The sequence below is a fragment of the Quercus robur genome, chromosome 5 (genome assembly GCF_932294415.1).
Source record: "Quercus robur chromosome 5, dhQueRobu3.1, whole genome shotgun sequence".
In the NCBI taxonomy this organism is placed as follows: Eukaryota; Viridiplantae; Streptophyta; class Magnoliopsida; order Fagales; family Fagaceae; genus Quercus; species Quercus robur.
The window spans coordinates 21,761,030-21,774,589 of record NC_065538.1 but is presented as its reverse complement, the minus strand read 5'-3'; the positions used below and the strand labels follow the sequence as shown (position 1 = coordinate 21,774,589).

The 13,560-nt window shown below is 33.6% G+C and overlaps 2 protein-coding genes across 2 annotated transcripts; both read right to left on the bottom strand.

The window, feature by feature from the left end:
* Positions 1-414: 414 nt before the first annotated feature.
* On the bottom strand, positions 415-5,071 carry LOC126727981 (uncharacterized). Its single transcript, XM_050433873.1, has 9 exons — positions 5,001-5,071; positions 4,628-4,686; positions 4,091-4,164; positions 3,901-4,003; positions 3,087-3,137; positions 1,476-1,632; positions 1,212-1,407; positions 674-779; positions 415-599 (listed from the first exon to the last, which is right to left on the bottom strand). Exons 1-9 carry the CDS (start codon positions 5,069-5,071, stop codon positions 415-417), a joined length of 1,002 nt encoding a protein of 333 aa, XP_050289830.1.
* A 1,643-nt stretch (positions 5,072-6,714) lies between these two features.
* LOC126725503 (uncharacterized) lies at positions 6,715-12,227 on the bottom strand. The gene is made up of 6 exons (XM_050430266.1): positions 11,754-12,227; positions 11,458-11,590; positions 10,046-10,149; positions 8,903-9,047; positions 8,631-8,768; positions 6,715-8,190 (listed from the first exon to the last, which is right to left on the bottom strand). The coding sequence occupies exons 1-6, from the start codon at positions 11,792-11,794 to the stop codon at positions 7,096-7,098; spliced, it is 1,656 nt and encodes a 551-aa protein (XP_050286223.1). The 5' UTR covers positions 11,795-12,227; the 3' UTR covers positions 6,715-7,095.
* Between the last annotated feature and the right edge of the window lie 1,333 nt (positions 12,228-13,560).

The window sequence follows — 13,560 nt, the reverse complement described above, 5'->3', positions numbered from 1 at the left end:
GTTTTGCATGGTCTTGCATGATATAGTTGTTTGTTTGTTTATTTAGGTTTGATGAGATGTTGTATAATATTTTTGTTGTATGATATTTTGTTGTATATATTGTTTGTGTTGGTAGTAACCATGGATCACTAGTCTTCATTAAATTCGGGTACCCAGAGGTGACCTCACCAACTCATAGCCTAAAGTCACTGGATCATTTCCTGCTGACAATAATTGAAAAATCATGCCGTTCAGACCAATGCAATGTTCATTACATTACAAGTTGGAAGGTGTAACATCCTAGCTATAGGAAACAATGAAGCAACAAACCCACCCTACAACATAATGACTTAGAACCTACCCTTAGGTCGGTCCCGATTAAAATTGCATTGCACGTTGTATGTGTTTTTTTTTCTTGGTTGGCCTTGCAAGTGTCTACATTACTTTAGCCTCATTGTCACAGGAGTCTCTACATTGGGATTTTTTTTTCTCATATTTAATCCGCCAAATCTCAACATCATTTCCTCTATCGTAATCCCTCACATATTGTTGAATTTGTGTGATATCGATGCGCTTTCCAACAAAACAAGGGACAGATCCATTTTTGATGTCCTTGCATTCTGCATCACCATTACAAAAGCAAATTATAACCAATAACAAGTGGTACTAGACATCCACACAGTAACATACTCACCGCTGTCATCCCTCAAATAACTACGAAAGTGTGAATAACCATTTGCAACAACATCGAGATCATTGACACTGAAGTTGTAGCGCTTTTCCAATGCCAAGTATAACACCTAAGAAAAATAGGAAGGTTAATTAATGTCAACATATAGGAACTCAAAGTGGTTCTTTTTAAAAATAAACAAGACATGTCAATGATTGTTAATTTTTTTTAAAAACAATATTAAAATTGGTCTGTAACAAAAGGACTCAATGGGTTTTGAATCCATAATCTTATCCTCCTCCACCCATTCTTGTGGGAGGAGGAAATGCCAATTGAGTCAGAGCTCATTGGTGAGATGTCAACAACCATAAAAGAGGAATTTAACCCACAAGGGAAAACTATTCATTTCAAATGACATTCGAAAGGCCCACTTAGGCTTTAGTCCAAAACCTTGAACATATCTTGTTTTTCAAGCCGAAAAGAGGACAGATTCTAACTGTTCTGTCATGAGGAGATATTAGCTGTTTGCTATTGCACCCTGTTCTACCATTTTGATCTGTACCTTCTCTGAACCTAGGGACATAAATTTCTCCAAAACATTGAAAAATGCATCAGTCAAGTCATCACTATAAATTACGTCAGCAGCCACAAGCAAAGAAGCTCCTTGGACTTCTTCAACTTCAGAAAAGGTCCAGGAGTACCAGAATGACACAAATAAACAAAATGATTTAGGCTCCCAAGTAATTGAAAGTGAAATTCTTATTGGACCAACCATCTTGCAGTTGTCTTATTTCTTTCTTTGCATTATCAACTAAAAAAATTTCACCTTTTATGCAGAGGAGACTCTCCTGGTCCTACTACTCTAGGGGGCCACGGACTCATCCATTCAAGTTCGTGCACATAAACTGCTGCTTGACAGTTGAACAGTCCAGAATTAAGGTCAACATTCTCAGCACAGTTGTTAAGGATTTCATCACCATGGTCTGTCAACAATTAGAGTGGCTTCTTTAGAAATACCATTTCAATACTGAGTAACAAAATGAAGTAGAAAGAACTGAAAGAGCATACTGGGATGTGTGTACCCTCCAATAAAAATCATGCATAATCAACTTTGCCTTCAGAAACCTACTTTTCTCATTAACTACTACACTTTAATGTGATACAAATTTCATCCTGGAAGATCAGAAAGCATGTCTAACTACAAAAGGTAAGAAGAAGAAAACATAGTACACCATCTGTGACTAGAGGTTCATGATGATCATCAGCTCAATCAAGTTCAAATCTTTAATTGCTGGTTTTGCTTATAAATTAGGCATGAATATTTGCAATTCTAATTAGATCAGACTATTCCAATACAACTTATCAGAAACCATTAGCTAGTTGTAAACTTCAAATAACCTACTCATCAACGGCTGAGGATTTATATTGTGGTGTTAAAAAGTAAAAAACTTTACTATAAATGAAGGATTTCTGAATTAATATAATAAGACAGAAAGTAGAGGTTAGGCCTTGGTGCAAGGGCAAGTGCCTTCCACCCAAAATGGCAAATTACGGGCTCTAGTATGGGAACCAGCCTCTCTTAAAAAAATTTGGGGGACAAGGTTGTCTATCGATCACCTCTTCTAGACCTCGTAAAAGTGGGAACTTTGTGCATTAGGTAGGACCTTTAATTATGATGGAAAACAGTTAAAAATGTTCACAATTAATATAGTTTTCTCACTTAAAAAATATTACTGGCATGTAATAAGTAATAACCTGGTGGACTGATTTTCCCTAATAATATAGTCTTCTAATAAGACAGCTCTAATTTCATGCACTCTATTTGGCATTGCCCTCTATAATTTCAACTTCTCTAATTAACAATAGTATCTGTGTGTGTCTGTACACGTGTGTGAGAGAGAGTGTCATGTGTCTTAGCTCTCTTAAGAAGAAGCTCCTTCCATCTCTTTCATACTACCAGCTTCAGTAGAGTATGTGGTTATAGTAAAAAATCTGTGAAACTTAAGCATATCAGCCCTCCATTCCAGCCACATAAAAAGCACACATAAAATACAAGGGTAAAACAGATAGAGGATTTTTTTTAATAAAAAAATAAAAGAAAAGAAAAGAAAAGAGGAAAATGAAACCATGAATTTGATTTGATATGTCCACAGTTGCAGATAATCATATATCAGCAAACTGTACACTGACTCACGTTTTGCTGAATAACGGAATGAGACACAATGATCAGGCATCCATCCATCCACTAGAAAAAAAAAAAAAAAAAAAAAAAAAAAAAAAAAAAAAAAAAAAAAAAAAATTTCAAACAAATTAAGGGACATATCAAGTCAAATTCATGGTATCTAGTAAAGGTAAGGTACAATACCAGTTACAAAACCATTAAGGGATACTTGCAAATGAATAAAGAATGATATCTAATAAAGGTAGGGTACCATACCAGTTACAAACACCGTTTTTGCAACACGTGCAAGTAATATACCCACCAACCCTGGTGAAAACAGTAAGAGAAGACCTTGTCAGCCAAGATACACAAATGCTTCCGATAGGCAGTGGAGATGAAGCAAAATTTAGAATGATGTACAAATCTTAGATGATTCTGAAGCATTACACAAACTTTTAAATTCCAGATGGTATTTGATAAGACAAATGTGACATCAAAGAAACCAAAAAAGGAAAAAGAAAAACATTTCAAACATTTTTCATTCCCCAAAACAGCAGTTCTGTCAAAAATTGCAAGTCATTTTCCCATATAGTTGTTTAATGACCTGTATTTTCACAATTGCCACTAATTGACTTTGGTTCAGCAAGAATCTAATTCTGATATGATATAAAATCTACGAACTTAAGCATATTCTTGTTATTAACCATAAATCTATCAATATAGACATCAAAGTGAAAACCTCATATGTCAGCAATAATGAAATCAAGCCCATGAGCAGGTTAATCCATGATGATATAGTTATAGTGTTATACTGTTATAGGCAATAATGTGAGTAAGATATAATTTAATTTTTCCAAAACACTTTATAAATGACCAGAACTGTTAATGGATGTTCAAAAATGGTAGCCACAATGTAAACCATGACATAGGACCAGTGGTCAGGATTATCAAATTAACTGTTACAGTTCTAAACGAGCTTCAACAGGTTCATGTCATATTGGGCATATTCAATCTTGTTCGTAGGTTTAAAATTTACATTATTGAGTGGAAGTACCATGAAAATCAAGGTAGGTACTAATGGCTGATATACCTGTTCCAGCACCAAGTTCTAATGCTACAATTCCATCAAACTCAGCTGAAGTAAACATCTTATGCAGCACAAAATCAGATAACACTAGTTCTGCTCTCCACACCTGAAGGGTAAACAAAAAAAGAGATTAAATTACAGCACATAAATCTAAGAGAAACCATCATAAGATTCATAACAAACCAATAACTACCTGCAAACCGACATTTGGAATTGATGATGTGATATTATGCTGGATGGTCACACGGTAAATACAGGAAGCTGGTTCTGTGCAATATATACATATTCCTATTAAAAATTGCTTTTTGAAACTTATATACTTATATACCAAATCAAATTCCTCATACAAATAAATTCTTAACATAACAAAAAAGAGATACATGCATATGCATATATAGTTATGGCTTGCATATTACACTTTTACAATCTTATCCCACTTGATAACTTCTCATATGATTTTTTTTTTTTTTTTGAATCCACCGTTTGGATTATGTGATGTCCACATGCTTATCATGCTTGTCAATTATTATGAAAATTGAAGATCAAAACTATCTTATCAAAGAATTGCTTAAAATCATAGTTTCTTCTTTAATAAAATACTTTGAGAATGTCGTAAAACAAACGGGTTTTGAATTGCATAGTAAACAATATCAAATTTGATATTACATTGGACTTCACAAATTTATAATAATACTAACATTAAATAAATGTATTGTAGACAAGAACTTACTGTTACGCCTAGTTAGAACAAGATCACCATCTGGGTCCACGCTAAATGTTTGATTTGGTGAAGCCGCTTCACATTGGTATCTGCTAGGTTCAATTTCTAAGTAATTGAATTAAAAGAAAGTAAGAAACTAAACTACATCACTCCCATTACATCAAATTAAATTATCAAAACACAATGTATGTAAATATGTACTTGAAATTCCTAATATTTTCTCATAAAAACAAATAAATAAATAAATAAAGTGCTAATTGTCTATTTTCATTCCTAGTTGGTCACCATAGCAAAAGCAAAAAGTACATAATTGGTACAACGTTGTTTTCAGACGATAGAGATATTAATGTATTTTGTAGATACCGTGCCAGGTGGAGCTGGAAGAGAAATGGTGAAGTGGGAAATGTGGGGCCCAGAGATGCCAGGTGGGCATCCTAGGTGGACCTCGCTCATCACATGTTCATTTGATGAAAACCAAACCCTAATAATACTAAAATCCCCAATTCTCAAAACAGTGCGTTTTGTTCATTTGTCAAATTGCAAATGTAAGGTGGTGGATATATAAAAATACGGTGCGTTTTTACCAGTGCCAGCGGCTCTTCGGATTTCTGAGCGTTGTACTGTGTTACTTCTTACTACTACGGCTACGAACGGCAAACCGTTTTGATATCTTATGATAGACAAAACGGGTTGAAACCAAAACGACATTTCTTTCTTTTGCACGCCATGATTATTTTTGCTACTTTCTTTCTACTATGAACCTTTAGATATTAGTCATAAAAATTGGTCTAGTCTCTAGTAGGGGTGTGTAGCCACCCCACAGATCCATCAAAACCACCCTAACACAATGGATTGAATTGGTTTTTAGGGACTGATGGGTTAGGGTAGGTTAGGTTGCTCTTTTTTTTTCTTTTTTTGGGCTATGGGTTGGGTTGGGTTTTGGTCAAAAAATTAACAAATTTGCCTTGCCTAACTCAATCCACCTATTTTTAATATATATTATATCTTTTGTTAATTACTCTTTTGCCATTCTCCTTGATATAAAATAGGACTATTTGATATCTTACAACTAAGTTAGGATAGAATTCTTTCTCAAAAAAAAAAAAAAAAAGGATAGATTTATTTGATATCTTACATTTTTACTATCTAAATATCATTTGGTTTGATAATTTGTGTATGGTGGTGTTACAACTGAGAATTTTCAGAAGATGGCATAGGGCAAAAAAATAGTTGAAATACTGCTTCTATTCTACTTTGTATTTCAATTGAGTTGAGATAAAACTATTTGATATTTTACCATTTAAATGTCATTTGGTTTGATTATTTGTGTATGGTACTATGCTTAGAATTTTCGGAAGATTGTAGGGGCATTTTTAATACTGTTGGATGTGGCTATTTCAAAGCTCAGTTTAAAATAATAATAAAAAATTGTCTAACCCTATGATGGGTTGAGTTTTTTTCAACTTGACCAAGATAGGTTAGATTGAAAAAAACCCTCTTAGCTTGACCTAAACGAACCCATACACACCCCTAGTCTCTTGTGCCCATTTTGTAATATATACTCATACTTTTTTTAAGCACAATTTTTTTAATAATCTCATTTTAAAAAGGCTAAAAAATAATTTGAACTTTATAGTAGGCTTAATCCTTGTAAGTTTATACCTCAACTCTTAATTGTAAACCATTTATTATTACCTCAAGTGCATATAATTTCGAATAGGCTTCTTTATAGTCTTGTTAATTTAGGCAACTTCTTTGTTTTCATTGTTGATTTGCGCATTTTACATAAAAATTCTATTAAGTTAGGCGTTACCGAATTAATGTACTATGTACAAACCTCTGCTCTCCTTGGATTAATGTACAAACCTCTACAATCAAACGACCAGAAGAAAACTCTAAATAATCTACATAGAGAATTTGCAACTTGAGGGATATGTTTGAAGCCTCGTGAAAATTGGCATAAAAATAGCAATACGAATCTTAACTCGTGTTGAATTTGTACATATGCAGATCCAAAATATAATTTACATATAATAACATGTAAAAAATGTTGACTCTTTAAGTTAACTTCATGTAAAAATGACTACAATCAAACCAACAGAAGAAAGCTCCCAAGCAACATATATAGAGACACTGGAAACAACATACATTTCTACAAGTCCTCAAAAATAGACAAACCCCTCAATGGATGTGTAAAATGTAACGAATTCTCTGTGATAATAGGCTCTATGCAAAAAATAATAAAGAAAAAGAATGGCATGGGAACTGCTTTTAGTTTTTAATGCAGACCAAGCCGCATACTCATTCCAAATTTAGTAGCGTGCCCATTCGTTGGTTGTAACAGAAGACAGAAAAAACTTTGCTATAGATTCCTGAGTAGTATACAATTGAAGAAACCCATGTAATGAACACTTCCAAGACAGAAACAACTCTTTTTTTTTTTTTTTTCTTTTTTCTTTTTTTTGTTTTTAAAATTTTTATCTAATATTTGCCAGCCGAGCAGCTAATTCATCATAGTCGGGCAGATTAGGATGAACATGCTGACCCACGTTCAGCATCTCCGGTTGTAAGGAAGTGGCTCGAACATGCCTTTTTGTTGCCCCAGTTGAAGTTGTTGGTTCCACTCTTGCAGGTCCAATATCCAAATCAGATTTCATTCTGTTCCACTTATATCCACCATGATCAACATCACTTTGTCGGGAAGGAGGAGGTTTCAGATATATCTTTTTCTTGCCTGATTCATCAGGTGACTTCTTTTTACTGAAATGCATCAAAAGATCATCTACATTCGTATCCTCCTCATCCCTTGGAGCACTATCATCTGAATGAATGGTTCGCAAGCTTCTTCTAGCATCTTCTTGTTTTGTTCCCCTTGAATCCAACGTTGTAACACCATCATTTTCTGAACTTCCAACATTACTGCGACCTGGTGGTGGTTTCAAGTTTCTGCTCCTAACTGATCTTGGTTTTGGTTTATCTTCAACCACTGGATGATCAATATGTTGAGCTGCTTCCTTATCAATATGACCCTTTAATTTTGTAGGTTCCTCTGAGCTGCTTTCATCTTTTTCATATTTTGTTTTGAGGTAAGGTGGAGTGGTATATTTGTAGTAAAATGGCCTCTTATCGTCTACTTCGTCTTTAGAGACACTTCCAACTAAACTTGAAGACTTTTTTAGGCCACCTTGGGATAACTCGGTAGTTATCTTATCTTCACTAATTGTAGGCATCCCATGTCTATCACCAGTGACATCCTTTATTCCACGAGAATTAAGGTCTCTGTCATTCCTTTTTGTAATAGAACCCCTCCCATTGCTCAGTCTGTTTGTAGAATCCTGATTGTTTTTTTCTGGGACTGCATCATCCTTGTTTTTCTGCCATTTGTCATCATCAGTGACATCCTTTCTTCCACGAAAATTAAGGTCTTTGTCATTTCTTTTTGTAATAGATCCCCTCCCATTGCTCAGTCTGTTTTCAGAATCCTGATTGTTTTTTTCTGGGACTGTGTCATCCTTGTTTTTCTGCCATTTTTCATCATCAGTATTGCTTAAAGAACCATGTCTGCGATGCTCCTGCAAAAAGTCATAAAAGGTAAAAATAGTAATCAGCACTATAAGGAGAGCTCAACATGCAACCACAATTACCTAATTGTTATGAGTAGGGACTAAATAGGCAGGATCCGGGGGAAGTTTTGAAATCTTAGTGGATCCAAGCTTGCATTGCATATCAAAAGGAAAAGCATTAAGGGCCTGAACTTCAGCACCCTGAGGTTATATTGTTATACAAAAATTCTAACGTAAAGTAGGGCCTGATGCAGAGATTGGAGGAGCATGCTTACTTCATAGATAGTATAATAGGCTTTTATTTTGTCCAAGACCTCTCCTATCCTGCCTTTTAAAAGGTAAAAATATTTCATTTCATCCCCCCAATATCCACATTGTTTTCATTTCCCTACCGGTATGTTTGATAAATAAATTTGGAGGCAATTATAGCAATAGAGAGTGAAACTTACTTGTTTTGGTATAGAAGTATACAGTTTCGGTTCCAAAGCCTTGATATCCCAATTTATAGAGAATTCTTGTGCTAGGTCTTGCAGCAACTGAAGCTTCATCTCTTTTGTAGGAGCCTTTGCCTTTAACCTCTCAACCAACTGATTAAGCAAAAAACATTAGTTGGGTCCGTGCCACAAACTAAGATATTCCCCAAACTGAGAATGTATATTTGTATTAGGACTCTAAGCTATGATAATATAGATGAGCAATTAAAGTGAACCTATAAACTTACCTCTTTATTTGTATAAGATTCAAGTGAACTTCCATATCTCTCATTAAAAATAGTTCTGAGTTCACGGAGTTCTGGCAAATCAGAGAATCTTGCTGCGGCATAGATCAAAGATGATATAGCTTCCTTGCATTCCTCAGGACACTCGCTATATAAAGGATAAAATAAAATAAAAAGTTATAGGCAAAGATATGTGAATTTCATAGTATTAGTTGAAAACAGTTAAATTTAATAAGAAGGTAAAAGGTTTTTTTTTTTAAGTCTCATTTAACTCCAAACTGATATGTAAACACAAATCAACACATATTGAAGACTAAAGCTTTATACTAGCTCTAAAGCATTGATATCTAGCTCTCAAAGATTAGTTCTTAACCTCCTATGACTATATCCAAAAGGCCAACTGAGTCTCTATCCTCTCAAATCTGAAATTTATTATCTATATGACAGATATTAGGACTCTTCTTTAGGCCTCAAAGAAATAAGGTGAGATGTATGAGTAGCATACAAACACCAAATGAAAGATCTTAATCTGTGGACTTCATTAATTAGGAGGTAGCTCAATCCATATTAAGATTTTTATTTATAACTTCAGTGCAGCAAGCTTAAGTGAACAAGAAACAAAACCCAAATAAGATGTTCTGGTAAATCTATTAGTTGAGAGAGAGAGAGAACAGGATGCAGCTTATACAAGTAGAAGCTTGGATGAATTTGAGCAAAATTTAAAATAAAAAATATAACATAATGAGCCTCCTGAATACATGATAACATAGTATCTGGCTATCTGCATACTTATTTAAAATCAGAGACAAAATAAGTAAGATCAGTCCAAGTACTTTTATTCTTAGATGGTAATTTTTCTTATATACAGGATAGGCAGGTATTTTCTTTTTTGTTTAGCTCTGAATTTACTTCTCTAGTTTCTTTTTTTCTTTTTCTTTTTCAATTGGGTTAAATATATTTCCTTCAAATATTTCAGTAAGATCAAAAGAAATTCCATGGAAATATGCATTTTTATTGAAGTATAAATCCTCATATCCAGCGAGATAGAGAACTGGAGAGAAAAAGGGAGATTGCATAGCTACTTGATACAAGCATGCCATTTGATAGAGCACATAATATCAGTATTGGTTGTGCAGCCACATGTACCTCTGTTTATTCATGGCAGAGACATGACTGTAGATGCACCCACGGAAATTTTCAATGAGTTCATAACAGGTTGTCATGTTTTGCTCAACTAGAAGCCCTTCAGCCTGCACATCATTTACTCAGAGTTAGAGGTGTGTCTGGGTGTGTGCATTTCCATATGTTATATATACAAAACTAGGATTTTTAGCCATGTTATTGCTCTAGTTTTGAGTTCAAGCACGTTTAATCTCTTTTCATTATTATACACAGACATATAATCATTTATCAGTCATATTATAGAATGAAGAAACTAAACTGCATTGGGGTGAAGCCAAAATTATATGTCTTAGTGAGCAAGCACTAAAACCTATAATTTTGGCTTCAATCTGATGGTCCAAACCATAGGAATTATTTAGTTCAAAGACAACATATTCATGCATATCCATATGATGTGAAAGGCAAAGCAAGTGCTCCCAATTCAGTCTCCATTTCCACCCTTCGTTTTTTTCCACCAGTGAGGAAAAAGAGCAAACAACTAGAAATAAAGAAAGGCACAAAGAAGAAATATACAAAACACTCTTTTTGTAGGCCTGCTGCCTTGCAACTGTTCCTACTAAAATGATTATAGCTCTCCTAAAAGCTCTGAAGATTTATCAACTTTTAAGAACTCTATCTGGAGCAAATTCTCTGTGTCTCTTTATTTTTTATTTTTATAATAATTATTGAGAAAGCAATTTCTTCCTAAGACTTCAATTTGGACACATGCACTAGAAAACTTGACCAAGCAATACAGTTCATAAGCTCAAATAGTGGAGGATTTCATGCTTAAGACATGGGATATATGGGCAGGAGGGAACACATGCATGATCTATCAAGTGCAATGGGAAGAATATGTGGTGCCATTGTGGAAATGACAAAAATTGGGTCCCACAAAAAGAAAATTATAAAGAACAACACCCATGAAAATATATTTATGTAGAATTTGATGTCACGCATTTTCATACATATGTACTCTGAGCTGGACACAGGAAATCATGAAAGAATTTCCCAGAACCGTGAGGCTACTAAAATCAATAGATAAAAAATGCAACTTTATCCCAAATCCCAATAGAAGAAAACAATTTCAAGATTCCAACACCGAAAGAAATACGATAAACTCAAAACAAAACAAAAAAAGACAAAAATTGATCATAAATTAATTACAATAACATGGTATCCATAATCTATCACCTCCTGATTATCATATCCATCTAGCAGAAATGCTGGAACAGATACATTAGGCAAGTAAACAGAACCTCCTTAACCCAAAATTATGAAAAAGACTTCCAAAAAAAAAAAAAAAAAACCAATCAAGCCCACAAGATCATTGAAAATGATGGAAAAAACAAATCTTGGATTCCATACAGGGAAAAACAAATAATGCTGAAACTTACCCTGCCATAGGCATTGATGTCAAGGTTATTCCTAAGAAGGTCAACTATATCACTCTTCAAATATTTCTGCACAGCATTTCTCTTCTTCTTTATCCCCTCTAGCCGAACCTTCAAAAGCTTCAAATTTGATTTGCTGTACCAAAATAAAGAAAAAAAATTCAGAAATGAAAATCATAATAGCTTAAATTAAAACATACCCAACAATCTAAAAAAAAAAAAAAAAAAATGAAACAAATGTCCAAAATTTACATAAACAACAAGAAAATAAAGCAAACAATATTGGGTTTTTGTCGAACCATTTGTTGTAGAATTTTGGCTTTAATAATCCGTCTAGCATGTTGGTTTTCTCTCCAAGAAAACCAAAGTGGGCAGAAAAGGAAAGGAGGAGATGGGGTTTATATAGAAAAGAGAAAGGCTGTGAAAGTGGTTTATACCAAATGCAAAAGTTAAGGTAAAGAACCAACTGCGAAAATGGGTTTTAGCCTTTCATGTCATATGGCAAGAATCTGCGTTTCAAGAAACCCAGAAGAAAAGCAATGGATTGGAAGTGCTTCACAAAGGGAGAGAGAGAATAAGAAACAAACAGAGACAAAGGGTCACCGAATTTGAGGGACAGAAACCTATGTATCTACTTATTTTCTATATATGTAACATTGTCTATGTAAGAGAGAGACAGAGAGAGAGAGAGAGGAGAGGAATGGTCAAGCAGAATCTTTAATAATTGTTGTAACTGGAAGCTCTAAAGTGAATGAAAGCTGGGCATAGAGAGAGAGAGAGATGCCACGTCGGACACTGGGTGTGTTCTCTGTCTCTCCCGCTAAAATTAGTTTGGCACGGTTTTTTTTCCAACTATACATGGGGTCGTTAATAGTAAAGGGAATTACCATAATATCCTCCACCCTAGCACTTTCTTTGAATTCAAAATAGGAATTATCACTTTCTTTCTTTCTTTTTTTTGAGATAAGAATTATCACTTGCTGCTTCTCAAAAAAAAAAAAAAAAGAATTATCAATTATCACTTGCTTTACTCTGTTTTTGAAAGCAAGATAGGACTTCATGAAATCAATTGCTGTGTGCAAATCAGTGAGGGAATGGACATATTTTAAGTTTTTAACCAAACAAATGCGATAGACCGAGGTGAGGACAATTTATAGAAGAGAAAAGCTAACGGATAAGAGCATTAGTTTAAGAAACATTTTTAGAAAATTTTAATGAAAAAAAAAATTAGACTTTTAATAATTTTTATATTTCTTATAAAAATAATATCAAAACTTTACTAAAATAAGTTATTAACAAATGTTTTAAGAATATCGGTTAACCAAACCCTTTATATGTGAAGCCTTGCCTTATTGCCCTTGTAGCTTTGTGTAATGAACAAAAAAAGAAAAAAAAATCAATCACATTTTAAGTAATTAAAATCAATAAATTCTGTAATGAACAAAAAAAAAGGAAGGAAAATTGTATTTATTAAAACCTAACATTTTTTATTAATTTTTTTTAGACATGCCTTCTATTTTTGTTTTTTGATGCATTCATAGAAGATAGAACAACCAATATTTAGATTTTATTTCTTCAAAAAAAAATTATTTAAACTTTAGGGTTGAAAACTTAGGGAGGGGTGATGTAGTAAAATATATTTTGGGGTAGGAAATTGATAACATGTTGAGACATTGAACCCATCCGTGCACTTTAATTACATATTAAGCATTATAGTTGGATTTGTGCTGGAAGAATAATCAAATTGCATGAAATTGGAGGAATATTGTAGGCTAAGCTTTCTTAGCACTAATAACACGTATTGACAATCCTAGAATAGTTAGTTGAGCTCATCTAAGAATATATAGCTATTGAATCGTCTTAGCCGACTTTTTGATGTAAACATTAAGCATTCATTTCTTTAAATAATAGATTTTGTTATTTTGTTAATAAAATAATTTCAAAGACGCGAAACAATTGGCTCAATTAAAAAATATCTCCCACATATTGTGTCCTCTAACAGTTAAGGCAGTTAGACCTAATGGTTTGAAATTAGTTATATTTGCATAGAAATTATTCAACCAATATGACCTTTGAATATTTCTACTAATATATTCAGCTAATATG